General features: G+C 45.3%; 2 protein-coding genes across 3 annotated transcripts in view; one reads left to right on the forward strand and one right to left on the reverse strand.

Annotated features, from left to right (window-relative positions):
• LOC8037425 (F-box/LRR-repeat protein 7) overlaps positions 1–25,927 on the reverse strand; it is a 97,580-nt gene that overhangs the window by 68,099 nt on the left and 3,554 nt on the right. The gene's annotated exons all lie outside the window — the stretch shown is intronic.
• Positions 855–25,435, forward strand: LOC8041489 (cytoplasmic polyadenylation element-binding protein 1). Of its 2 annotated transcripts, none has more exons than XM_029993329.4 (9): positions 855–1,083; positions 3,258–3,420; positions 9,508–9,540; positions 10,961–11,219; positions 16,832–16,970; positions 17,530–17,737; positions 18,514–19,044; positions 20,865–20,959; positions 24,019–25,435. In XM_029993329.4, exons 1-9 carry the CDS (start codon positions 1,072–1,074, stop codon positions 24,202–24,204), a joined length of 1,626 nt encoding a protein of 541 aa, XP_029849189.2. In that variant the 5' UTR covers positions 855–1,071; the 3' UTR covers positions 24,205–25,435. The 2 variants fall into 2 exon arrangements, with proteins under 2 accessions (XP_029849189.2, XP_040357225.1); XM_040501291.2 differs by lacking the exon at positions 855–1,083 and adding an exon at positions 1,248–1,539.

Raw genomic sequence — 25,927 nt, forward strand, 5'->3', positions numbered from 1 at the left:
CAAAGTACGCTGTCCCCCCACTCCCCCCCCCCCCCCCCCCCAAAAAAAAAAAAGACAACAGAAAAAAAGGGGGGGGGGGGCAAAAAACAAAACAAAAAGAAAAAGTTTTTTTTTTTTTTTTTTTTTTAGCTTTTGATTAAGGCACAAATGATCACGGTAGACTTCTGGTACAGAATGCTGAGTATGCCGAAATATTTTAAATGTACTGCCAAAAACCTCGTTATCTCGGTAGACCGCATCGTTATTCGCCCTGCGCATCATGCCGTCGATTCTGGCGTGCACAATTAGGAGCCTTCGTTATTATCTATAATATAATGCGAAGCTACAAGATAGAACATGCAGGGTTTCAGATATCCATTTTGAATTTTAATCAAGGTTTCGAACGATTTCAAAGATCGTTTATCCGAACTTCTGAAGTGGTTTTCTTAGTCCACTGAATTGTACGGAAATATCCACGGAAGACCGGGAATTAACCAGTCATTGACTGTATCCGACGATATACATAATAGGAACAAATGAGAGAGAGAAAAAATTGCGTACTTTTTTTGTGGCTTCGGACCAAGAAAAAGTGCTTGTGCGTCTGATATTCTCGACTTTATCCCGCTGAAATAAGAGTAGCAGAATAAGAATCAGGAGCTGAGAAGGCAATGAGCGGGACTACTGCCGCTTTCTGGTAGCCGAAACATGACCTTTCAATTTTACGCACGAAGAAAAAAAACAACATCAAATGACGATGAAGCAGGATAACAAAGGGGTCTGATATTCAAAGTTATTTTTTTTATCTTCGTATTTTTCGATAACAGCAGCAGACGACACGCGTGGCGCTTGTATGGGCGGGAAGTCCCGATCATTGGCCGAATCATCCGCCAGGCGGTTCCGGGCAGTATAAAACGACATTGTCGGCGTGCCGCGCGTCCCTAAGGCGACCCAGAGATCGCCCCAAAGTGTGTGCCACGAGTCCATTCAGCGCCCTATGTACAACGAGGCGGTCGCAGACGCCGTTCCACTTCACACATTGTCGGCCGTCTCAAGACAACCCAACACCGCCGCCACCACCGCCACCACTTCAGCATGTTTTCTTCGGTAAGGAAACACCCAGAAATGTACGAGGAAAGAAGAGAAAAAGAAAACCGTCTGCTCGCGTTATGCGCAACTTCGGCGCTGCTCGCGAGTACGAATAGCGGCGCAGCCAAAACCGCCGGCGGAACCGGAACCCGCACCTGCGCGTCGCCGCCGCCGGCCGCCGCTCGGAGTGTTTATGCCGCCGAAGCACGTGGTTCGATAACCTCCCTCTCCGCTTACGGGCCTCGCACAACCCAAGTTCTCCTTTTCGGCCGGGTAGCAGCGGACCGTGCATTTGTCGCCGCGCTGTGACTGGCAAGTGCGCCGCTCGCGAACCTCGGCTGGTCAGCCCCAACGTGTGCCCCGGTCGGATTTGCACCACTTCGAACTGAGGAAACGGGGGAACGAAAAAAGGAAAGAAAAAGAATACTCTTCCTACTCAGTCGCCACGTGTTACTGGAGGAAACGGTGTTCATGGTGAAGTATTACTCCCTTTTTCCAATTCTAACGCTAATCTGCCGGCGTTTCGTCGCGCAGTTCGTAAGCTTTGTCCGGGTTCCGACTCTCGCCGATATTCTGCGCTCGAGAGCGTATATGCCTATTCGAACGCGAGGCAGCAGCCTGCAATGGAACCCTGTCGCGAGCCGGCGTGCAGTTTGGAACGGCCAACCCTCGGTGAGCCGGCCCGTGTCTCGCTCCTGCTTGCTCGCTTCGCGTCCCCCTACACGCATTTTCCGAGCAGCGGTCTCAGAAACGCCCAGGTTAGTTCGTTTCGGGGCTGGGAAGATTCGGTCCTGCCAGGAAGTTTTCCTTCAGGGTTAGTGTCCTTGACGAGAGAAAAAAAACAAAACTGTTCGAGGAACAACCCGAGCCTTTTCGTCGTCGGGGGAGGGGAGTACCCACTAACCCGTGTATTGCGTAGTCTGCGGAAGTACTACGGCAGTGTCCGTCGATTTGCCACCTTTTCGATTTCCTAGTCGGTATTTTTTTTATCATATTTTATTCGCCCTTCCCTGCGAAAAGACGCCGGCGTCGAAGGCCACCTCACCGCATGTGGTCGGGCTACGTAGAAGAACCGTCGTGTCCACCCAGCGTAAAGGTAGTCAATTTTCCACTGGTTCCGATTGGGACTTCGCAAATTTGCGTGTTGAGCTACGAGCGTTCTCGAACCAAAGGCAAAGTGCGTAGTTTGTCTGCGCGCATAAAAAAGTAATCTAAAGCGCGGATGTCTGTAACGTGTAGGGGAAGGGGGGCCCCACGAGGGCGCGACGTTGCAGTGAGACTCGAATATTGACCCCCGGTCCGAAAAAACTGTCAGATTAGGGGCCATACGAATGCAATGCACGGCTCCGGGACTAGATTCGATTGCTGCGCACATTGTACTCGCAATTCGCTCCTTTTTTCGAAGGAGCGAACGGAGCTGCGCAGCACTGCCTATCAATCGTTTCCTAAACCGCGACCTTTGCTGCTGCTCGCATCCTTTACCGAAGCATTTTTGTATGCCTGTAATAGCCCGGGATCCTTTGCACTTGCATCGCATGGCTCCGACGCCGGCGCCGTGAATCGAACATCCTTTGCACGCCCCTGCTCGCGTCGGCTTAAACGTTCCTTAAAAATTGGAAATTGTTAACGAGCACGTGTTTGTCTGTCTGTAAAGTATGCCGACAATGGGTCGGAGTGGTCAACGTGTATATTTGGAGAGGCCTGTGCATAAGTTGCTGCAAACTGCCAAAAGCGCATAGCACGTGGCCTGTTATGCTGTCGAAATGCGCAACTCAACCGCGAGTCTTTGCCTGTTGGTGCGATAGGGGTGTACTTACCAATTGCTCTAGAAATATCAGTAACCAGGGCTAAAATAACAGTGGATACACTTGCTTCCCCTATACGAATCAATGTAGCATAAAAAAAACGCTTTAATTTTATATTGCCAATTGTAATGGCAGGGTCATGATAAAGGTTTCCATAAGTTATCTTGCTCATGTCTTGTTTTCATTAGTCTCCTCAGCTACGTTCTTGCACTTTCTCTGATTTCTTTATGGTGGATGGGCATGACATCGTGACAAAACCTGCTATTAGAGCATTCCTCTGCACAGATCCTTCATCTCTTTTGATGTGTTGACGATGGCCGGGACAGTGTGCCCTTCTTGGCAGTGTCCTCAGGCTCTTCTTACAGCTGGTCTGTTTGCTTATTTCAGCTTCATCAGCCCTTCGGCAACCTTCTGGATGAAGAGGTTGGATTAATGGAGTCTCAGACCGATCACAACTACAACAGAATTTTTCAGAGTTTTAACACTATGCTTGACAACACCATTGATTTTGGTACCTTGGTGGATCGCCGACCCCTCAGTAGGCAACCTGGTAAGTACGTCCTTCGCATATCTGTGGCAGTAGCAAGTCAAAGTCTGTGTGTGCGAGGTGGCAGTTTACAGGATATTTTGCATAAAACATTTCTGTTCTAAAAACGAAATATGGTGAGAGTACCGGTGGTTTAAAGGTGTGCTGGTTGATTAGTGCCAAAGTGCCGTGCTGTGGCTCCGCACTCAACGTTGAAAACATTGGTAGTTATCATTTGGGTTTTTTCTTTGCTATTTATGTGTAGTGCATTACGCTTTTTCTCAACATGTCAGTGGTATATTTATGCTACAATAGGTGCACACAATGTGTATGACAGTCAGTGGGACATGGTGTGAACATGTAGGTGTTCTTTTGCAATTTGCTTAGTTTGTATACTGAGTTACAAATTTTTACCACCTAAGTTGTTGCCCTAGGCAATCCCCTTTCACCAGAAAGGTAGTTTTGACAACAGCTTTCCAATCAACTGAAAAAGAAAAAAAAAAAAGAAAAAAAAAAACTGGAAAAGTCTGCACCGCATTGCACTCTGTACTTTCACAATTTGCAGCATGAATTCTATTGCACTACGCAAGTTAAAAAGATGCCCGGGTGGTATTGAGATGTGGCAGATGGATTTCATCCCCTCTGATTGCACATATTCTTTCTCACATACTGTGCAGTGTCAATCATTACGACCAATGGAAGAGTAAGCCAGTGATAAGGCCCAGTTAGTATTTCACGTATGAGGTGAACCTATAGGAGTAGGCAGAGCCGTGAATAGAGAGTTTGGTCAATGGGAGGCGCGGGCAGAGTCAGGGCGTGCGACAGAGTCGGAAAGAGGGCTTGGCACGCTCTCTTGTCCAACCACAAGCCGAAAAGAATCCCCTAGCGGTGGTAGCGAGAAATAGTTCTGATCAAAGGTATATGTTCGTATGTAGTTTTAATAAGTACGCAAGAGTGAAGTGTAGTAACTCTTTGTGGTTGAAAATGGGGTGCACGTGATGTTTCAAGATCATGATCACGCAGAAAGATGTAAGAAACGAATGCGCCGCTCAACTGTTTTCCTAGCCCAAAGTGTGACCTCTCAAACGGCAGATTCCCGGCCCTCGGAGCTTGGCGTAAGGATTATGTCGATCGTTCCGCTAGTCGCACTCTTCCACCATCATTTTGGATGATCGTGATTGAAACATCACGTGTACCATATTTTCAGTCACCGAGAGTTACTCCGATGCACTTATCACGTTTTTTTCTCGCAACCATTGCCAGGGATATCGGCTTCTGGTTGGTCACATTCGAATTTCTGAAAACGCCCTGGAACACGCCCAGCCCGCTTTCGGCCAATGGCGCCTCCTCATTTGTCTCCTATACTTCCCAACGAATGGCCAAACTCTACATATACGGCTCTGGGAGTAGGCAGCAGCTTAGCTGAAGATTGCGGCACAGGGCGCTGTGCAAAGACCGCTAACTCCAGAGGCGTTGATGTTGCAATATCAAAAGAGCAGAATAAAGAAACGTGATGTACTAAGGAAATCCAAACCTTCAACTAGGAGATAACTGGGGGTAGACACTAGCTCCAATGCTCTGCGTGTAGTTCAGCTGATTGAAATCTCGAAAATGAGAAGCAACAGCTCAATTGCTTAAGGTGCATTATCAATATTTCATGCTGAAGGTCTTAGCCGCCAAACGGCTGTCTCAAATATTTTCCATTCCCCTTGAAGGAATTGTGTTCATGTCTAAGTATCCTAGTGGGCCAAGCACTGCTTTGTGTTAGCATAAGTTGATGCTGTCCTGGCTGGATGAGAAACTGACGATAGTTTTGTCTGAACTTGTTCCATTACTGTATACCATGATTTTTCAACAAAAACTTTCCTTGTGGTTGTGCAGTCCAAATGGGGTGGGATTTCAGGGCCCGTTTGCTCGAAGCGCCGCTTGCTTTAGAACTAATGTCGTTGTAGCTGCAATATCGGGCGCGTTAGTCAACAATGAATGGTGCAGGAGGCCTTCGCTTTGCCTTACCTCACTTAAATCGCAAGGCATGAGCAATGACCTCGCCGCATTTCTTATATAGTCTTTCGATTCTGGCCATTCCTAAGCCTAAATGAATGCAATAATTGTCGGCATGGCAACGTCTTTGGAAAGCGGATTGCCTTGACTCAATCGGCCGGGTATTCATAGCACACAAAAGCAGACAGTGTTTCAATAGACCTTTTTCTAAATTACCGAAGCATCGAGGAGAACGCTGGAACTGTACTTCTACGGTCCGTGCGCGCTGGCCTTCCTCTTATAAAAGATTCAAAGTAAATAATCATAAGGCTTTGACAAACGCGTGTGCAAGGCGAAAGTTTTTTTGCTTTAGAACAGTTACTACTGCAGACACCACCATGTGTAACGCGTGTAACTACACTCGTAGCATGCACTTCGGTGCGTGGGAAATTTAGAAAAAGGTCTATTGGGACGCTGTCTGCTTTTGTGTGCTATCAATACCCGGCCGATTGAGTCAAGGCAGTTCACTTTCCTAAGACGTTGCCATGCTGACAATTATCGCGTTCATTTAGGCTTAGGAATGGCCAGAATCGAAAGACTATTTAAAAAATGCGGCGAGGTCATCGCTCATGCTTTGCGATTTAAGTGAGGTAAGGCAATTTGAAAATCTCCTGCTCCATTCGGTAATAACTAACGCGCCCAATAACGCAGCTACGACATATTAGTTCCAAAGCAAGCGGCGCTCACTCACCGGGGCACCACCATGTTTCTCTGCATCTCTACCGAGCCAGTCATGTGATTTCTAAATCCCTCTCCTAGGTTCTACGGCTAACTTTAGCCACGGTAAGCGCTTGGAGCAAACGGGCCCTGGTAGTACCGCTCGCAAACTACAATGTAGACTGATGTTTAACTTTGCTTGGCTGTGGTGCCCTAGCTTGATGACTGGTGAAAATGGTGTAATAAAGTGAATTAGCCCTACGAATGTATATTTGGTGTCAACTTTTTTGTGCTACACTGTCAAGGCTAGCATGGTTTCTGCAATGCTCCGGCACTGTCTGTTACTTGCACAGGCGTGTGGCTTTCTTTGGCATCTCCTTCACGTGAGAGTGCATACAGATGGGGAGGCCCAAGATTCAGCCGTGCGGAACTGGAGCACTGTTGTAACTTCGCTAGCTTTGACGATGTAGCGCAAAAGTTGATGCAAAGTATAGCGTGATAGTCTGTCGAGTTCTTATCAAAGTGTGTTGCAGGATTTGTGTGGCATGAACAGGCACACAAATGTAGCTTTGAGAGCAACCAGCCACACATTTGGATCTTGCTGTTTGTTCCAGCTTTATGGAAAATGAAATTTTAACTTATTGTGAATTAAAACTTATTGTGTGTAACTCATTGTCAATTAAAAAGCTTTATGCAACAATGTCAAACATTTCTGTTATATATATATATATTTTTTTTTTTTTGCATGCACTGCTGAGGTTTAGTATGGGCAATTTAAAGGCCGACGACCAGACTCGAGATTCTGCAAGGCAGGATATCCTCCTCACCATGGGGGAGGAGGTAACAGGCAACGGTGGATGGAGAGGAATGGGGGAGAGGAGGAAGCGAGGGAAAAGTAGAAAGCGCGATCTGGTCATCGGTCTTTAAAGGGACACTGACAGGATACTCGTGCTTGCCAAGGTTTTTATTTGTACATGGCATGAGAACCCAACTACCCAGAACACAATTTACGGCTAGAAATTAGTTTTCTTTACGTCCGAAAGTCTTTCTTGTGGCTTCTAAAAAACTGTAAATATGTTGATAGAAAAAAAAAAAAAATGTTGCACAGCTACGTGATTTTGTGGTATCTTTCTTCTCCCCAGTCCAGTCAGGGTTTCGAGCAGTTGAGTTTTTCTTTATTATTTGATTATAAATATATGTGACACTATAGCAAAATATTGATTAAGTAGTCTCCCAACACCATAATAACCTGACAAAAAAAAATTGGGTGTTCGTGTTTTTTTTTAAATATTTTTGGAAGGAACACAATTCCAGTTTTACTTCCTTGCAACTAAATTGTTTTGCAAATTTTGTGCTTGTTATTTTAGAGGAATCAAAACAGCATTGGTGCATCTCTGCGGTACAACCTGTCTGTAAAGCTTGTCTTTTTTTTTTTTTTTCCATACCCCGAATAGTTTTGAGTGTCTAGAACACGCGCAACATTTTTACTGTTGATCGTCGGTCACTGGAACCTATTGCCATCCTGCCAGCATTCGCATAATTTCCTTGAAGCTTACATTTTTTTTGTATGTGCAGAAATGCAGATGAAGCAGTGCAGCTCATTTTCATTTGCATACAGCTTAAAATATTGCAATTTCGACTCATTAATATTGCTGGTCAAGTAGAATCCTTTTTATGATGATGTTGTGCTAAAATGTGGCAATTGCCTGCTTCAATATACCATTTCATTTTTTTTTTACAACAAATATAGCTTTTCAAGTGTGGTTTCGGTGGTCAGCCAAATTTTCCCAAATTGAAAGATTTTGCAGACAAGCACCACAAGTACACTATTGCTTCATAAGGTATTGCTACAGAATTTACAAGCACTGCAAGGCATTCATGGCCTCCCATTGTTATGGAAGAAAAACTAGGTAGTCAAATTAATCTGAATGAGCAGTGGTTTCACCAGAAAGTTTCTATTCTGAACATAAAACTGCATGCTCCTTTCTTGTCTTGTCAATTTCCTTTAAAACAAATATTCCCAGAGGTAATAGAAAAGCGAGAACAGGAAAAGCTGTTCTTCACACTTTTTAAATGCTATACCATTTATGAGATAACCCTAAGCACTCTTGTGTCCATCCTTCAGTCTGTAACCAATTAAAACAAATCCAGATGCATTTGTTTTAATTGGTAAATGGGGGAGTGACAAGGGGACAAGTTAAGAAAGATCAAAATGCCGAATGTTTGAGGGAAATCAAACGCATGACCCCAAGATTGTGAGCTCAGCACTGAGCCCCTTTGCCGACGAGAATTTTGAAGCAGTAATCAGTAACCTTTTGACAATGTTTTTTTTTTGTTTTTTTTTCTCATTGCTTTTTAGTGGTTTGGTTTGCAAGGGACTAGTATAAAGAAAGGGTCAATACACAGGTTTTTTTCTTAATTACCTAGTGAAAGCACATACAGTGCTTGCAAGCTGTTTAGGCTCAAAAGCATCACATAAAAGTATTGAAGGTGAAAAGTTGTCACCTTTCTTCTGTTTGGTTTCATTTTGGGCATCTGCTTCCGCAACATTCCAGCGGTAGAAGTACTTTACAGAACTTGTATGTCAGATAATAAGCTCCCATCCTCTCAGTTTAATTCCAAAAAGCATTGGAAGTTTGAATCGGAAGAACCAATGCTCCGCTCCCATTGACACTGCCGCCAGAGCGGCCAATATGCAAAGCGAGTGTCAAGTGCGCAAAGAGTCTAATTTGAAAGCTGTAGTGTAAGTAGTACCAGCAGGTAGCTTAATTTATGTTTATGCACGTGTAGTAAGAGGAACATTTAAAGTTGTTAGGTTGCCGGAGGCCCATCAACGGGAAGTAGTTTGATCAGAAAATTGTGTGAATTAAGTTTAAGTCCAATAAGACTCCATGGACGTCGACAAGGTTTCCTAAAACTTCCACAGCAGTTTAGTACAGAAACATTTATGCAGTACAAGACGGTGCCAAATGCTATTGCATTTCAACGTCAATCTGTGCAGCAATTTCGGCAACAAATTTGTGTTCTTCACAGATACTATTGTTTTTTGCAGCCAGAAACTAGACTATACTATTTCTTGTAATGCGGCTTTTTTTTTCTGATATGAAGGGGAATATCTGAGATCTGTACGGTATAGGGTTTATCCAATATTGCACTAGTCCCAGTTGCTAAAAAAAAAAAAAGGTTCATCTTGGTCCAGTCATTTCCGACTAATGTTGCAATGTTCAACAACCGTTTTTAAACAATTTGGAAGTGTATGCCTTGCACACATAACCTCTGTTCCACTTTATATTTAATGTTTGGAGGCCACATCTTCAATTGATAGGAGTGATTGACTGGACCAGTCTTTTTGCATTGAGTATTTTCATCATGAAAATCTCGCGTTTAATTCAGTTAATTTTACTTCTATTCCAGATAACAATGTTGAGGACTGCTTCAATTTTAATGGTTTGTACTTCCAATTTTATTTTTCTAATATAGTGCTGTTCATTGTTACTTTCCTTGTTCTCCCATTTCTCCTTTCATCCCATGGTACTATATTTACCAGAACTAAATCAGTTGCTCCTATGAGATATGCTCATACATCTCAATGGACCCTTCCTTGCTACTAATATGGTACATTTTGATGAAACGGACTCCAAAATTTTCTGCAAAGCTTTTGGTAGTAGCTCCTACTACATTGTTGCAACGATAGGTTGTCGGTGCCAGACAACAGTTCTTCGCAGGCTCTGTCATGGGACTGCTGATATTTCCAAAGACAAGGGTGCCAATGCCCAATCCAGTGTCGTTGCTTATTTTGTGTTTGTAAACTATTGGAACGTCTCCGCTGTTAAAGTGGAGATTGCACACATGGTAACTTGTCGAGAGTAATTTTTGCCTGTGCGCACTATAATACAGTGCCAAGCTTTTTTTTTGTAGTTGGTTTAAAAAATGTTATTTTTCTTTGTTGATCTTGTAACTGCTCATACACCTTATCAAATTCTTCTTTCTCCGGGTATTCTTCAATTTTTTTCTCTGGGGCAAATTTGGGTTAAGGGAAGGGCTGATGCATTGAGGGTGATATCATTAAATGTGTGTTGCTACCTGAAGGAACTGTACTCTCTGTCTTTGTCCCTACACATTTTATTTTTTCGCGTTTTTTTAAATTTGAGAAGAATGTTTTACTAAACCATACTTAACAAGCTGTACGTATTCGATCAATGCAAAGATGCCGCGAGCAAGCTGCCACAGCTGGCTGCTGCATGACACTGTCAGTACCAACGTACAGAACTGAAACATGCAAAGGTTTGGACACGGAGCCGGGTGGAGCCAGCATCGCTCTTAATACTTAGCCAGCCACTCGAAGCGCTATCGTTGACTATAGAGTGGGACCCAAAATATTTTGGACTCGGCCACACAGCGAGAGTTTCTCAACTGGTGCGAAGCTTCTAGGGACGTTTGTGCTACCATTGACTACCTGACATTGTTCATGAAAAGTGTCTTGATACCAGTTCAGTCCTAGGTTTCAATGATACATTAATTTAATAGCACGCGAGTTTCTGGCAGTTCTCAAACAGAACCAACAACCCTCGGATAGCTTTTAAAACAAACTTCTCTGCAATGTACAGATTTGTGCACACAGATACTTGCGATCGTGACAAGGTGAATGTAAATATGCAATCTCTTACGAAGCAGTCATAGACAGCAAATCGGAAAGCACGGTGTAGGCAGTTACAAAAAGGGTATGAGTCGTTGACCGTTTTAACATCGAGTGCGGACAAGACTGACATGCATACAAGGCCTTGTACTGTGTCCAGCTTTGTGTGTGTCATCTTCCCCCAGAGGCAACTAAGAGAGGTGCATGTGTGACATGTCTCGCTGTGTGCAGGGCTTAACAGCGGTAGCAGCAACAGCTTGAGGAGTGGACTCCTGCAGGCTGGCAGCCTGTCTGGGTTGCTGTCCAACCCAGCCTACTTGGCAGCCTACCAGAATGGCAACGGCCCACTGCCCTCCTCACCCTCCCCTGTGAGGTTTGCAGATATGACGTCCTCCCTCAACAGGCTGCTCAGGCAGGGGACGCCAGTTGCAACCCCCATTGGCTCTGGACCTCGTGCCATACGCTCGGCATCGCCTCAGTCTCCGTACAGGTGACGCTTGTGAACTTGCTCGTTTGAAGTGCTCTTTTGAGACGTGCGAAACACTCACAACACTTGTGATTAAGTTCAAATAGAAGGGCGAAAGGTGTAGACATTGTTTACTTACTTAAAACTTGGTAGTCAAAGCAATGGTAGAAAGAGCTTGAAAAAAAAATGAGTAGACTTTCTAATGCTGAATTAGAGCGCAGCTCTTGGAGGAGGAGGGGAGGGTATGCCCCTCGCCTCCCCTCCTCCTCCCCCCCTCCCATCTAGCGGGAAATTTTGCTACAGTTCCCACTAAATTCAGCAGAAAAAATTCCCTGCTAAATTTAGCAAGGAAATTTTTCCACTAAATTTTGCGGGGTATTTTTTTTGCTAATCTTAGTTAAGAAAAATTTCCTACTTCGTGACGTCATTATAGGAAACTTCCAATGATGCAACTTGTGGTTATGGCAACGGCGCTTCAGCCGGAAACGGGCGCTGAAAAGCTGCGCTCTAACAGAATAAAAAAAATAAATAGCGAGAGAGGTGGTGTACGTATCGCCAAGACATCAAGGAGCCGCATGGCTTTCAGCGTGAGGCTTCAGAGAGCTTCTTTATTATTGGCTACATACCTGTGTCTGTGTGTTAATGGACATGCTTTTTCTAGACTTCTGCTAACATTGCTTAGAAATAAAGCATGTCCATGTGTGCTGTAATACTACCACCTTGCCAAATGCTTGACCATACTACATTCCATTGCACCAGTGCTACTTCATTTGAAGCAAATGAAGTAACCACCAGAGCAGTCAGTGAAGTGACTGTATTCTGGCTGAAAAACACTTCAGGAGATCAGAAAAATAAGTTTTGGTTTTGCCTTGTGTTGCCTTTGTTTTATGGCCTGTACTGAGTTAGTGTACCTAAATGTTAACAGTCCAGCTTGGTTAGTGTGCTGAAATTTCACACTGGATGCACTGTGCCACATTTAGTTCAGGTAGGTGGAGTGCGAGCTGTTTCTCAGTAAATGCAGGCCGAGGAAGAACCAATATCCAATTAAGCCACCGAGGAATGCAAAGAACTTGTATGAGGGTTGGGAAGTCTTTCTTAAACTCTGGGCACTGACATTTTCAGGGTGTCTTCAGAGACTCTATTACAACAGATAACATTGCCAGGGTATTTAAATTGAATAGGCTAGCCTGTAGATAACGGCTAGGAAATCTATGGTATGCAGGGGTTACATGTAACTATTGGACTCTTGGTCTCTTACGAATACATAGCTGCTCACAGTCTGCATGTGTGCATATGTACCATATTGATGCGCAGTTCCAAAGCAATAAAACCTGTGCCAAATTTCCCGAGCACCAAGGAGAATACTAAGAATGTAGGCACAAGCACTCATGCACTCGTCTTGCCAGTACGAGATATTAAGTAACATAAGTTGTATCTTAATGTTACGGATGAAGTCAGGAGACAATATATGCAGCCTTTTTCGAGATCCTCCCACCTTTGAAGGCGGCAAAGTTTTAGCAGCAACACAAATACATATGTACTAAGTATGACTATGCTAATCAATGTGCTTCAGTCGCGCAGGGCTGCAAGTGGTTTTCCTGCGACGCGCGGTGCAAGTAGTCCAAAAAGTATGCAATTAATTTTTGCTAAAAAGTTGGTGCGGAATCGATATCGGAAGAAATACAATAATTTCATCTCGCACCATAATGTAGTTCATGGACGTCAACTGCCTATTCAAGAAAAATCTCTACTGTTTTTGTCATTCACACAGGAGCATGCCAAACATGTGGTTTCTAAGTGCCGAAGAGTGGCGTAAGCGCTCACTCAAGTTGATCCAAATGTCAAATATATGCAAAATTCTACTTTCCGAATTCATCAAACCTTTAGACTTGTCTGGCTGTTTCACAACATACACATTTCAAAATTGCGGAGAAAGGTCACCGTAGCGGGCGGGAATGCTACTTGTTGTAGCCCACAAAATGAAAATGCTTTCGCGCGGAGCGATTGGCCAGAATAATCCATGGCTTCTTCTACGGCAAATAGAAGGTTGAAAAGAGGTTTATTTAGAAAGACGGTGAGGTCACTCCATGCAGTTAAAACCTCGCAGAAGCCAGCCGGGCCTTATTGCAGAACTGCACTGGCAAGGCTTAAGTCCTCCCGATTGGCCACCTCCGAAATACAGTTTCTCCGATAAATGCAAACCACAAAACACTTCGCTTTTGGGTGCTTATGCCACTTTTTCGCATTTATGAGAAATACACAACTATTTAATTGTATTCTTTCATAGACATGACATTTTGTAATGTGTTAAGAAAAGAGGCTGGCCCCTATGATTCTGGATATTGTCAGTCAGTCAACAACCAAAGCTACAGCATTGTTTCTTATGGTGAATTCCACTGGTTAATTCAGAGTGCTTTCCGAAAAATCATGAGGAGGGCAACATTTCACTTCATGGGACCCGCGCTGAATCAACGAGCGGAAGATACTCGCATTTTTAAAGCGACCCACCGACCCGGTTAGCTGTTCAAAATGGCTGCTGCTTGAACTTGACAAGCCGACCAGCACCTCAGCCGACCAGCACCTCAGCCGACCGATCTTTCCAGCAACCAGTGATAGCTGTCACTGCTTAGCTGCAGAAATAGCACTCGACACAGGCCGGGCGAAAATATCTGTACCACGGAGCCCATGTCACAAATAACGAAGACGTCTGTGTTCGCCACAGTCACATGCCTTTTGGCTGCCTTGAAGCGCCGGGGCACACACAGCGATTGCCATCGGTGGAGTTCAGATTGCTGGTACGACTTTAATAAAAACAGAGGTAACAAACCATTACTTGTATGGTCGTTGCCTAATCTGTTTTTGCCTTATTGTACGAGAAAACACCGTTGGCATGCAGTGTAAAAAGGTAAACAATCGGTGGCGGCAAAATGAACAATCCTAACCTTGTGTCTGCCTCCTTCCGAATTTGTCATTCTTTTTCTCGTTCTTCCTCTCACGATCACAGATGTCAGCGCTTGCGATTTGCCACGCTCCAGTCCCGGCTTTGCATCCCTTATTTTAGGCAGGAGCGTCCAAGCCGCTAAGATCCCGTGTAAACAGACGCGTATTTCAGAGTTAAAAAATCTCTGAAATCCTGCGGATCAAGTTCAACGGGGTTGGGGGCGCTCCACAGGGCAGGTGTTACCAAAGATCTACGAGCGGAAGACGACCAACTTGAGCCGAATCTGCGAGCTGAATATGCGTGCTCCAAATGGAGCGCTTTTGGAGCACTCGAGATCTGCAAGCGGAATTCACCATTAGTCGGAGGCCCGCAAGGTTCCCAAACAAAACTCGGTTTGGCCCGTGCCATTCTTTAGTTCTGCAATCCTGGTATGGGCATCAGATTACCAAGCAACACATAGGTGATTCCATTCCCAACGAGGGACAGGTTATTATATCTTTTTTAACATATTTTGACATTCTAGGCTCAAAAACTAATTCTTAAAGTGCATTCTGAGAAGTGCTAAGGTGCAAATTTTTATGCTTTAACCTTGGATCAGTCAAAATAATTGGGGTGTGGTGTGTTTATACGGTCTGAACTTAGTCTGCTTTAATAGGCAACTTGTCTCATAGCTGTAGATGATAAATTTAGCCAGTGCACTACAACCGCTAGCCTGTGGCCTTCAACGTGTTTCGCGCAGTAGTGATGCACGACTGCACGCCGGTACGATGCTCATCCTGGTCAATACGAGCAGAGGTGGGATTTAAACCCTGGATCTCTGGGTTCTGCGGCACGAGCTTTTGCTCCACGTGTTGGAACAGTTACTGCAACAGATATTTGCGTATGCTGTGTGTGTAACTCAAGGGTGGAACTCGTGAAATGTACTTAGGAGCAGCTGAAACAGCTGGGTTGAGGGCAGCTAAAACTACATTCTGGAGCAGGCTAGGAGCAGTTCGGATCAGTTTTCGTTGCACTTCAGCTTGAGTCTTAGACAAGCACGGGTGCAATTTCAATTGTGCTTAGCAGCACAGATGAACATGAGTTGTTAGGAACCTAAGTAGATGGGATAACAGTGTAACAGATGCAAAAACTTGAGACCTTGTGAGCCTTAATGAGAACCAAAAATTAAGTACCATATGTTAACTGAAGATAGTGTCCTTGATATTTTCTAAGTGGCTTTCAGCTGCTCAAAATGCAAGCCAGCATTGCTTATCGCACAACCCACACGTGCTCAACATAGTCATATGTGCGAACCACGTGACGTGCGTAAGCAACGGACGTGCAGTTGTGCGGAGGAACAGGGCAACAAATTTCGAGTTTATCCTACTGTGCAACTCAATATTGAAGCAACAGACTATGATTAGTGGAGTTATCGTATTCGAAGCAATAAGCAGGGGCAAGGTTCAAGTACGCCCAGCAGATCTACCGCTCGCGTGAGAGCTGCTGGCCGGCAAGGTTTCAGATCGGACCGCATTTCAGTTCTATCAAACCACAATTTATCTTGAGGGAATGCGGTTCGAGCTTCTAACGATGAAGTACTAAAAGGAATCTTTTGCTCTTTTGATTCCAACTAACTGAGGTCCGGATCCCGGGCCGCAGAGCCTCAGGCAATCTGACGCTTAATGACTCGACCTCACCTCGGCCGACTTGCTTAACCGCTTTTGGTTGAAGAATAACAACCCAGTCGCAGGTGGTGTAACGCTTGGAATCCGACCCCAGAGTTTTTTCGCGCGCTTCTGACTCGGGATACACAGGGAGAATAAACAGAACAAAGGATTGCAAGGCCGACCAAGCTAAACGCGCTTATTGTTGCCAATAGAGTCAAGAGAAACTGAAACCAAGACAAAATACAATTTTTTTTGGCACACGTTTTGTTACTTCGTGCATAATGGTGCAAGGTAATGACTGTGGCGCAGTTCCCGCAACATGGTGCAGACAAAGGCGTCTGGCGCAAATGGCGCAGCCGTTCCACCCCTGGTAACTACATTAGCAGCATGCTCCTTGGTGCTTAAGTGATTTAGCAAAGGGTCTATTGTCTGTTCTATTTACTTTCAACATCAATTGAGCAAATCCAAACTGCAGAGCAGCAAATGATTCAAAATCAAATGGACTTTGTGCCCACAGTGAAGTTTATTAGCTCCCATTCCTCTGGAACCATGCAAGAAAAATTACTTTTGTTTTGAAGTGGCCTTGGCCTTCCTGCCCTCTTCGTTCTCTTGCATTTTAAGTATGAAATTGAACATGAGAGGCCTCAGCCTTCCTGCCTTTCTTATTCTCTTGGATTTGAAGTATGAAATTGAATCTGAGAGCAGTGCATTTTGTTCCAACTAGACAGAATAGATCTGCTTGCAGCTTTGAAGGGTTCTGGCATGCCCTGTGGGGCCAAAGACTTGCCTGCCTCAACACTAACATCTCTGCTATGATTGGTGTCTTTGCTTCAATAGCGCAAGTGTGGATGTGTAATGCATGTTAATAATTGAAGAAAGAGCACACTGAATTGAAAGCTGCAACAGCTTGTTTCTCCTGTCGTTACATTTCAAGTGTGGCAATTAAAAGAGGATTGTCCCACCGACTTGACCAGCATTTCAATTATATGAAGGGCCTTACATGGTATAGTAAAGCTTTGCTCTTTTGTACTTGCCTTGCCCTTTTGCAGTGACCAAGGGAGTCCCACTGTAGAGAGATCCCTGAGCTTTGGCTGCGACATGTTTCGGGACTCGAGAAGTCTTTCCCCAGATTCTGACTCCAGTGGCATCAGCTGCGGAACAGACCTGAGCGCTTTGTCGGATCTGATGGCAAGTGTCACGTCTGGTCTTGTCTTCTCAGAAAATCTCATCCAATGCTTTGGACAAACCTGGCACCTGTGGGAGTCTGCCTAGTATTTACATTGTTTCTGCATTTAACCTTTTCAGTACTGTAGACAGGTCCAGTTTGTTCAGATGGACACTGTTTATGTTCACCCAAAAGCCCTTGTCGTGAGCCCATGAGTCTCTCCTTCCGTTGTATACAGTTTTTGTATACTTCTGCCTGGAATACAGACATTACCTTTTACAGTATTGAAAGGGTTGGATGTTGCTCTGCACACAGGTCCGAGACATTTTTGTCTGACCTGCCTCCATAAAAATTGTTCCTTTATTTCTGGCCTCATAAGAATGTGCCATGCTACAGCAGTTAAGATTGGTGGCCCCCGGAGGTTCAATATTTTACGCTTACTGGTTCAAGCGAAGCACTCTTTGACATCACTGGAATGTAAATTGATTCACATTAAACATTTAGAGATGTCCCAGATAGGCTTTTGGCGGCTGCACCAAACTGGTTGAAAGCAGTAACAGCAGTTGTTTTCTTTCTGTCCAGAGCTCGCTGACAATGACAGGTGCCAACCCAGGCACAATGGCTTTGATGCCCATGAATGGTTTCGGTGCACGCACAGACTTCGACTCCCCCACCAATTCATTCCCCTTCTTCACGGACCAGCGCTGGTCCCCCACCCATGGTAGCCAGCTAGGCTTTGGGGACCCGGACACTATCGAGAAGGCAGCCAAGCTGCACAGATCTGCTGCAAGTGAGCTACCGGACTTGCTCTTTGCACGAATGGAAGTTAGTTTGCGAACCGAAATGAGCAGATTTAGGAGGAAGGCATGTACAAATTTTTACCTTTCCATGCTGCAAGATTAATGTCCTCACACTTCGCGAAAGCTGAAATGATCTTTGACCCTGGGCCTGTGTGCCAATAACAAATGCTCAGCCCTGTACAGTTATAGCGATGGCAGCTCTCTGTATCAGACCGAAATGTATCCTTATACCGATGTATAAGCCCTATGTTCTCTCGCCGCAGCAGCAAGTCTAGCTTTACACGCCACTTCGTCTGCCGAGGTTGGCACCTTGCGTGGAGCAGCCATTGCCAATGTCTGATTGGAAGTGATATTGACGATGTCACTCTCCCGAAATTGCTTATATTTCAATCTGTCACTAAACCTTACGCAGAATTGACTCTTGTGCGGAAAGCAGCAGATGTCAACTCTAGTTTGGCCTTCTAGTCAGTTGTTTCGTGAATGAGCTGGGCATGCAGTGCGTGTGCGAGAGCGCAATGATCGCGCAATGTGACGTGTTACCATGGCGTTGCGCAACACGAAAACTTCACAGTGGAGTGCCGCGTCGTGAAGTCACACGACTGACGTAGTGTCGGTGACGTATGTGATGTCGTGTGATGCATTGCTGTGTGCCAATGTTTGAAGTATAAGTCACAGTCTCTAGAAAACAGAAAGTTCTCCTCGGTCGCAAAATAACTTTGCTAAAAAAAACCTCTAAGGGGAGGAATAACTCTGCATTTCTTCTTAGGTTTCTCGGAGGCCACATGTTGCTGGAGCGGGACCCTGCCCGCCCGCAGCCTCAAGAGCTCCGCGCTATCGTGCAAGGTGTTCCTGGGCGGAGTGCCGTGGGACGTCTCGGAGCCAGGCCTCGTGGAGGCCTTTGCGCCCTTCGGCAACATCAAAATCCAGTGGCCCAGCCGGGAGCGCAGCCAAGGCTTCCCGCCCAAGGCAGGCTACGTCTACATCATCTTTGAGAGTGAGAAGCAAGTCAAAATGCTGCTGCAGTCGTGCAGCCAGGACTTTGTCAATGGGGGCAACTGGTACTACAAGATCTCGTCACGCCGCATGCGCTGCAAGGAGGTGCAGGTGATCCCCTGGGTGCTGAGCGACAGCAACTATGTGCGTTGCCCCTCACACCGGCTAGACCCCAGCAAAACAGTCTTTGTGGGTGCCCTGCACGGCATGCTCAACGCCCAGGGCCTGGCACACGTCATGAATGAACTCTTTGGCGGCGTGCTCTACTCCGGGATCGACACGGACAAGTACAAGTACCCCATCGGTGGGTATTGCAGTCTCATAGCTTCTCATGTGCTCTTCTTTGTTAAGCGACTGTGGTGTCCTGTCAGTTTGACTGCTTTTGGCTACTCTATAGACCTTTCCAGCAGCAGTCTCGAACGAAGCGATTTCCAGCGCACGTCCCTGGTTTTGAGAGTGTACGTCAGTGTTGCCCGACTGCGCTGAGCTGTTGGTTTTCTCGTCAGTAGGCTATGGCAGCCTGCGTAGGAGCAATTTCGAACGCTGGTGGCGGCAAAATCTCCTCGCTTTATTTTTTGTTTAATGTTCTATGGCGAAGAGAATTTCTCAAAGTTAAGAAAGCGTTGAACTATTTTTGGGAACAGAAACAAACTAATGAAACCTATTTTCGGCGAGTCCATGCGCGACAGAACAAATGCAACTGCGATGTTTGTTTCATTTTATGCTGATTTTTTTAACGGCACCATACACTCAGCCTGAGGATAGCCGAACTGCATGGGTATTGCCCGCTCACTATAGGAAATTCAACTAGTCTCATCAATTGAACAACATATATGGTACGTACCCCACGGTGCCGCGCTATTCGAACAGGATTTGAGAAAAGTCTCAACTAACACAGCATATCCAATATACAGCGTCGACGATAGTCACTTCACGACAATCGGAAGGAATCCGGCTTGTCTTGGGGTACGTTTTGAAGAGTGATGTTTTTTTACACAGCACTAAAGCAAATGAACGAACGTGTCTATTCAGTTCCCGGACCTTATCAGCTACTTCTCGCCAAAACCGGGAACATAGCCGGGAATGCTTTTCGGAGATTATCTCAACAAAAACAATCCTCTAAGAACGTCGAACGGCCCGCGTCGCGGGGTGCTTGACGTTCGCTCTTTCCGTTCGCTCTCTTCGTTAGTTTCCTGCGAAGGTTAAGCAGGCTACGAGCCCTGGTATTCCCTGGTTCTCACAGTGGAAGATTACAAAAACAGGCAAGCATCCTCGACAGGCAAATAGAGTAAACGTTTTCAAGGAAAGCCGGCGAACTCCGAACACACAATGCAGGTGGGGAGTCGCACTGACCAGGTTTCCACAGCTCAGGCGGGTGGCAGAAATTTTTGGCTAATAGGGGTTGCTCGAGTCGCAAAATGGTGGCGGCCAGCGAGCTGTTTTTGCAAAGGTCTATAGGAAGATGTTTGCCAGCCCTGCTTCACACGTTTGTGTCTTGGCTATATTTTTGATGCAGTGTGCTTCAACCCTTGCTACACTTGCCAAATGCCCACTTTGTGCTGTTGGCTTGACTGGATATGGCTCATTTGTTCTGTATGGGAGCAAAACATATCTAACCTTAGTATAAGCTGAAGACTGTGTGCTTTACCAGAACTCTGCGAAGGGCATTGCTATTAGGCAGTAGACCCAACAATTCCGACAGTGGTTGGCAAGGGCTTGTATTCAATCCGTTAAAAAGCAATATACAAGTCCCAGAGTAACGCTGATAGCAGCACTCTCATCCAATCTGTGCCCCTAGTTTGATAGAAGTAGATCACATGAGGAATGAAATCAACAGGCCTTGTGTTTGGAAAATGCCGAGCTATGTTGGACAAAGCATCCCCTGTAGTTCAGTTTATTCAACTGCATACATGTGATGGCAGGAAACAAGCAGGCCTTTCTGTCACTGTGTTTAGGGTTGTATCAGAGTGCTATGCAACATTCAGCATTTGCTGAATTGTATTTTGAGGTCTCCATGTTTCCTTGGTTCAGTTTTTTGGAACTACAGGGCCAGCATTGTTGAGACTTGAGTAGCATGAAAAAAAGATGCTGCAAAAATTTGCATCTGTGGCTCTTTTTGTGCAGGATCTGGCAGAGTGACTTTCAACAACCAGAAAAGCTTCATGAAAGCTGTTGCTGCAGCTTTTGTTGAGATCAAGACTCCAAGATTCTCAAAGAAGGTAAGCTATCCTGAAATCTGTAGTCTGCAGATGTGTACCATAATTAACATGCGCGAGCTTGTTCCATTTGGTGTGCAACACCTCGAGGTCCAGACGACTTCCAACTGGGCTTGCCTGTCCCTACTATTAGCGGTGCCTCGTCTGTGGCGACATCAGGCCATTTTGTGACACACTGCTTTCTTCTCCTCTTTACTCTGAATGTCTCCTGGCTCAAGCTCTTAAAGGGGTACTCCGGCGATTTCTTCATAGTCTTTGATTTTTCTGAAAATTTGCTAAACATACAAACAGAATAAGTTCTTTTTTTCGAAGCTTGGTTTTCACCATGTCTTTCAAAGTGAACTGGCAGCAATGAAAGTGATGTCAGTGCCACGCAGGGGTTCACTTTTTGGACTGTACAATTTGTTTCCAGCTGATTACAAGCAATTTCATGATCTCAAATAAATGCTTTGGAAGCTCTCCAGCGACCGTGCAGCAGCACGAAAGAAGTGCTCAGCATACTTAATTTTTAGGGGCGAAGCTCCTTAGGGTCCAGCCTTGTCCGGCGTCCGTGCTCACATCGATTGCCATCGCATCTGTCTGTCATGGATGAAACGCATGTAGCCGCTCAACGTCTACAGGAGAGGGCGCTGCGGTCAAATGTGTATATAATCGCGCTAAACTTTGCATGCATTGATTGGCTCAACATTTATAGACGAGAGGGTGCTGCGGTGAAATGCTCAGATGCGTATATAACCACGTTCCATACCACACATTCTCTTTCTGACATGGACCGTTGACTTAAGCGGTGGAGATGCGTTCCCACGGCTTCTAGCGGATCCAAGCTGATCCGCTAGAAGAACCACTGGCTCTGCATTTCACCGACCATAAAGCAGTAATAATAAAGTCTAAACACAACCTGGAACTCAGCACTACCTATGAGCAATAAAAAAAAAATCGGCACCATCAGCACTATCTATGAACATCAGCACCACCAGAGCTTCACCCCAATCAACATCATTCACCACGTGGAGATGCTGAGATTTTTTAGACTGCCTGCTTTACCTGCAAGCCTGCCTATTTCTGACATTGCAACAATGTTTGACTGTTGGGTTTGGCACGATTTTCATTTGCCACTTTCACTAACTATTGAATTTCGTGATACTAAATAGCATACCTGAAAAGGTAAAGGCCGGGGATTCAAAAGATGTAGTTACAGGGTGTCTAGTGACCGGGAAAACCGGGAATTGCAGGGAAATTTTAATTGCCGGGAAAAATCTGGGAACTGTCGTGGATATATTCAAAAAGCGAGCCCAGTCGGGGAAAATGAGCCGGAAACGCCATCGAGTGCCCTGAGCAAAGACTCGAGGAATCGCAGAAATATAGGCAATAAATTCTGCTAAGAGAGGAGCGCGGGCTCTACTCACCCGATGGAGTGTGTGTGCTACCTGATGCAAAGGGAACAGCTGACAAATCCAGTCCAAGTGTTAGATTAGACTGGATTGGATTGGGGGCACAAGACTAGGCTTGATCCAGCTTGAGCTACTAGGTTTAGTAACAAATGGGAAAGCCGCAGACCCCAATCCAAGCATTAAGCTGAAAGTATCCGAAAGTGTGCATCTGGCGGCCATGCGCCGTGCTGCCATTCGGTTATTGATGCGTGTGTGGTTGAGCGTTGTTTTCATTTGTGTTTCCGGAAGTGGCCTCTTCACTGAGGATGTCGGCGACAAGAAAGTGCTAGTTTATTCCGGACTGGATGAACCCGAATATTTCGGAATATGCAAGTTGGATTAAGCCCGTGCAAGATGATGCTCTCAGTGCTCAATGCCTTGTGTTGTAATGGTCTTGTATATTTAATTGCCTCTACAGTGGTCAGGGAATTTCATCTGAAATTGTCAGGGAAAAAACTGGAAAAGTCGGGAAATTTCAAAATAATGATTTGCTAGACACCCTGAGTTAGTTGGGGTAGCTGGAAAAATGGCCGGAGTTCTCTTCATAGTCCCTGAGTAGTCTGAAAATTTGATAAATGTACCCATAAATGTCGCTGAAACAGTAACCCAATATTGGGCGAAAATAATTTTTTTCACAAAGTTATTGAATTAAGAGTTTTGGTCCTCACCGTGTCTTTCAAAGCAAATCTCTACTGGCAACAGCAAAGTCTACGGACTGTAGACTTTGCTCCCAACCGACTTCGTTCCCAAATGAATGCTTTTAAAACTCGCTTCAGCAGACAAATGCTCGGCATTGTCCACTTTTAGACTGTCCGCTCAACCTGCAAGCCTGCCTTCCCCCAATGTCACGGCATTGAAAAACGCAGGTATATTTGAATATTGGTTTTGGCATCATTTTTACTTGCCAATTTCACAATACGAAATAGCTATATTTCGCGATACGAAATAGCATGGTGGAAAGGGTAAAGGCCGAAGTACTTCTTTAGGGCTAAACCACATGGGTGGCATTCTCGACACATAGTAGGCATCAAGAAAAACACTTCTTCGGCACCTCAAGGTCAGCATAAACATGCACGTTTGCAGGTATCTGGGTAAGACACATTGGCCCTTGTTTCAGCATTGCATACCCAAAAGTGTCTGGCGTGGTGCCAATCAATCTGCTCACAAGTTGACAGCCAGAACTTGCTCAAGGGTCGACTTGCCCAGCTGTATGGCTGGCTTGATTTGGCTGCCAAAAAGGCACTTGCTTGGCGTGTTTGACGTTTTATCAGCATACTGCATAAAATCGCTACATCTCTCAAACACGTTGTGAATGGCCAAGGCAAAAGCAAGGTCCATGTTCGTGGCAGGCAAAGCCAAAGCATCGTAAAAGGGCTTTGAGTAGAGATTGCCACCCTCTTACCAACGCTTGTTAGCTTGACGATTGCTAGGTATGTTTTGGAGACTAGGAAATTGGGGTGTGGCTTATTGGCTCAATAATATTGCATTATTTGTCGCCTTACAAGACCCAAATGGCAATATAGTTTTTTTTTTTCGCGAATGAATGTTTTTGGCGTTGAATATTAGTGGACCATATGCTGGGGAATCGGGGCGTCTCCAAGCAGTCCCTCGAAGCTGCGTGTTCCACTGCAGGTGCAGGTGGACCCGTACCTGGAGGATGCCATGTGCGCCTCGTGCTGCAAGCAGCAGGGCCCCATCTTCTGCAGGGACCTTGCCTGCTTCCGCTACTTCTGTCGCACCTGCTGGAACTGGCACCACACCGTGGAGAGCATGCGCAACCACAAGCCCCTCATGCGCAACAAGGCCAATTCCCGCTGAGAGCCCTCCTCTTCCTCCCCACCACCACCACCCCTTTCCTCTTCTCAAAAATCTCTCTCTAAGGGGCCTCCCTTTCTTTTCTGGCTGCCACCCCTCCCGTTTTTCTCGTTGTCTTTTTTGCTCCTCTAACATAACATTCCCTGTTACCGTTGTTTGTTACCATTTTCCCTCCGGCCTGGAAAAAAAAGAGCCACCCCCTCTCCCTTGTTTTCTTTCAGCTTTGTTCCCCTGCGCGTGTCGTGGTGCCTAGTTTGTTACCCGAGCTTTTCCCGGTGTCCCACCTGAGCTAAGAAAGTTTTGTAAACAGGCAGGTGCCCTGGAAGTCCTTTCTCTCTTTTTTTTTTTCAAGTGCTCATTAGTATAAGCTACTAATATAAAAGTGTTGTTAACCTGTTCTTGTTACTATCCATGGATGGGGTGGAAGCGTCTCCTGTTTTGTCCCCACTCTCTGGAGTGACGAGTCCTTTCTTCGTGCCTCGCCCCACCCTCGTTTTCCTGCGGAGGATGCCTTTCTCGTCTGGTCGAACAAGAGTTTTTATTTTGTGGGGCAACTGTGACCCTTTAGTCCACAAATCGCTGCGATAAAAAAGAGGTGATTCTTAGAGTTTCACGGGGGCATATTTATTAGTTTTATCTGTACAGATGGCACACTTGAAGGCGAGAGGATTTAAAAATCCCCTGTTGAGCCTTCCGTAGTTCTTAAGACCATTTTATTTCGCCCCCGCCCCTGCTCTTATAGCTTTGTTTTTTGCCAGACATAATCCTCAGCTGTAAACCCTCTACTAGTCAAGTCTTCCCCACCTTTTTTTTTTAACTTGCCGTTCCTCCTTTAAACACTTCATGCATCATTTGTAGTCCACTGCATTGCAAACTGTTTTGAACAGTTCCTGCAAATGCTGTGATGTTTTTATATTCCAGGTGCAATGTTTTAATGGCTCGGCATTTGCTGAGCGCGTGTAAGGGTGCATGAAGGTTGAGGTAATTTTCCAGAAATACCACCGGTAGCTGTGCATGGCTTTGACTCTCGAATGGAATACGGACCAAATTTCTAGACGACGATTGGATGCGAGGTTGTGATGCCTGAACTTTCTCTCCAAGCTTCATAGAGTTTGGGATCTGCAAATTTTTTGAGGTTTGTGTGCATTGGGAACATCTGAACCAATGTTTTCTGTTTTGTAATCCTGTATGAAAATAAATTCCTGCATATGAAGCTTGCCTTTGATGGTGGAAACTGTGCATGACCAGATTCATTTGCCCAGCATATACGCCATTCTGCAAGGTTCCATTCTAGACATTTGTGCGTTTTGTAGCATACTATTCACGAGCTCGTATGTGCCCTCAATCTTTCAGTTATTGTGCCATTGGTTTGTTTCCTTATTGCATGCTGTGTCTTTTTATTAATAATGATTGTCCAAGTGCAGAGCTTGTATTTTGCATTGCACAGACTCCTGTCCTGCTGCAATCACTATCTCAACTACGAGTCTCAGTGGTGTCGCAGACTGCGGCTTCCCACGAGTCGTGCAAATCGACAGCAGATGTATAGCGTCCCTTTTTTGTGCAGGGTCCCACTAAAGTTGCTTGAAATTGGAACTGCAAAACACCCACCCATTTAATGCCCAATATCCAAGCCCTTCAGTTACAATGGGTAGGCACTTCATGGTACCAAGATGTCTACCCATTGAACTCGGAGTCCCACTAGAGCGACAAACAGAAACAACAGATA

The sequence above is a fragment of the Ixodes scapularis genome, unplaced genomic scaffold (genome assembly GCF_016920785.2).
Source record: "Ixodes scapularis isolate PalLabHiFi unplaced genomic scaffold, ASM1692078v2 PGA_scaffold0__279_contigs__length_252992795, whole genome shotgun sequence".
Lineage (NCBI taxonomy): Eukaryota > Metazoa > Arthropoda > Arachnida > Ixodida > Ixodidae > Ixodes > Ixodes scapularis.

Coding starts and splice junctions, on each gene's coding strand:
- LOC8041489 (XM_029993329.4), top strand. Junction 9,541..10,960: donor GGACTGCTTCAATTTTAATG/GTTTGTACTTCC, acceptor CGCTGTGTGCAG/GGCTTAACAGCGGTAGCAGC. Junction 19,045..20,864: donor CAAGTACAAGTACCCCATCG/GTGGGTATTGCA, acceptor CTTTTTGTGCAG/GATCTGGCAGAGTGACTTTC.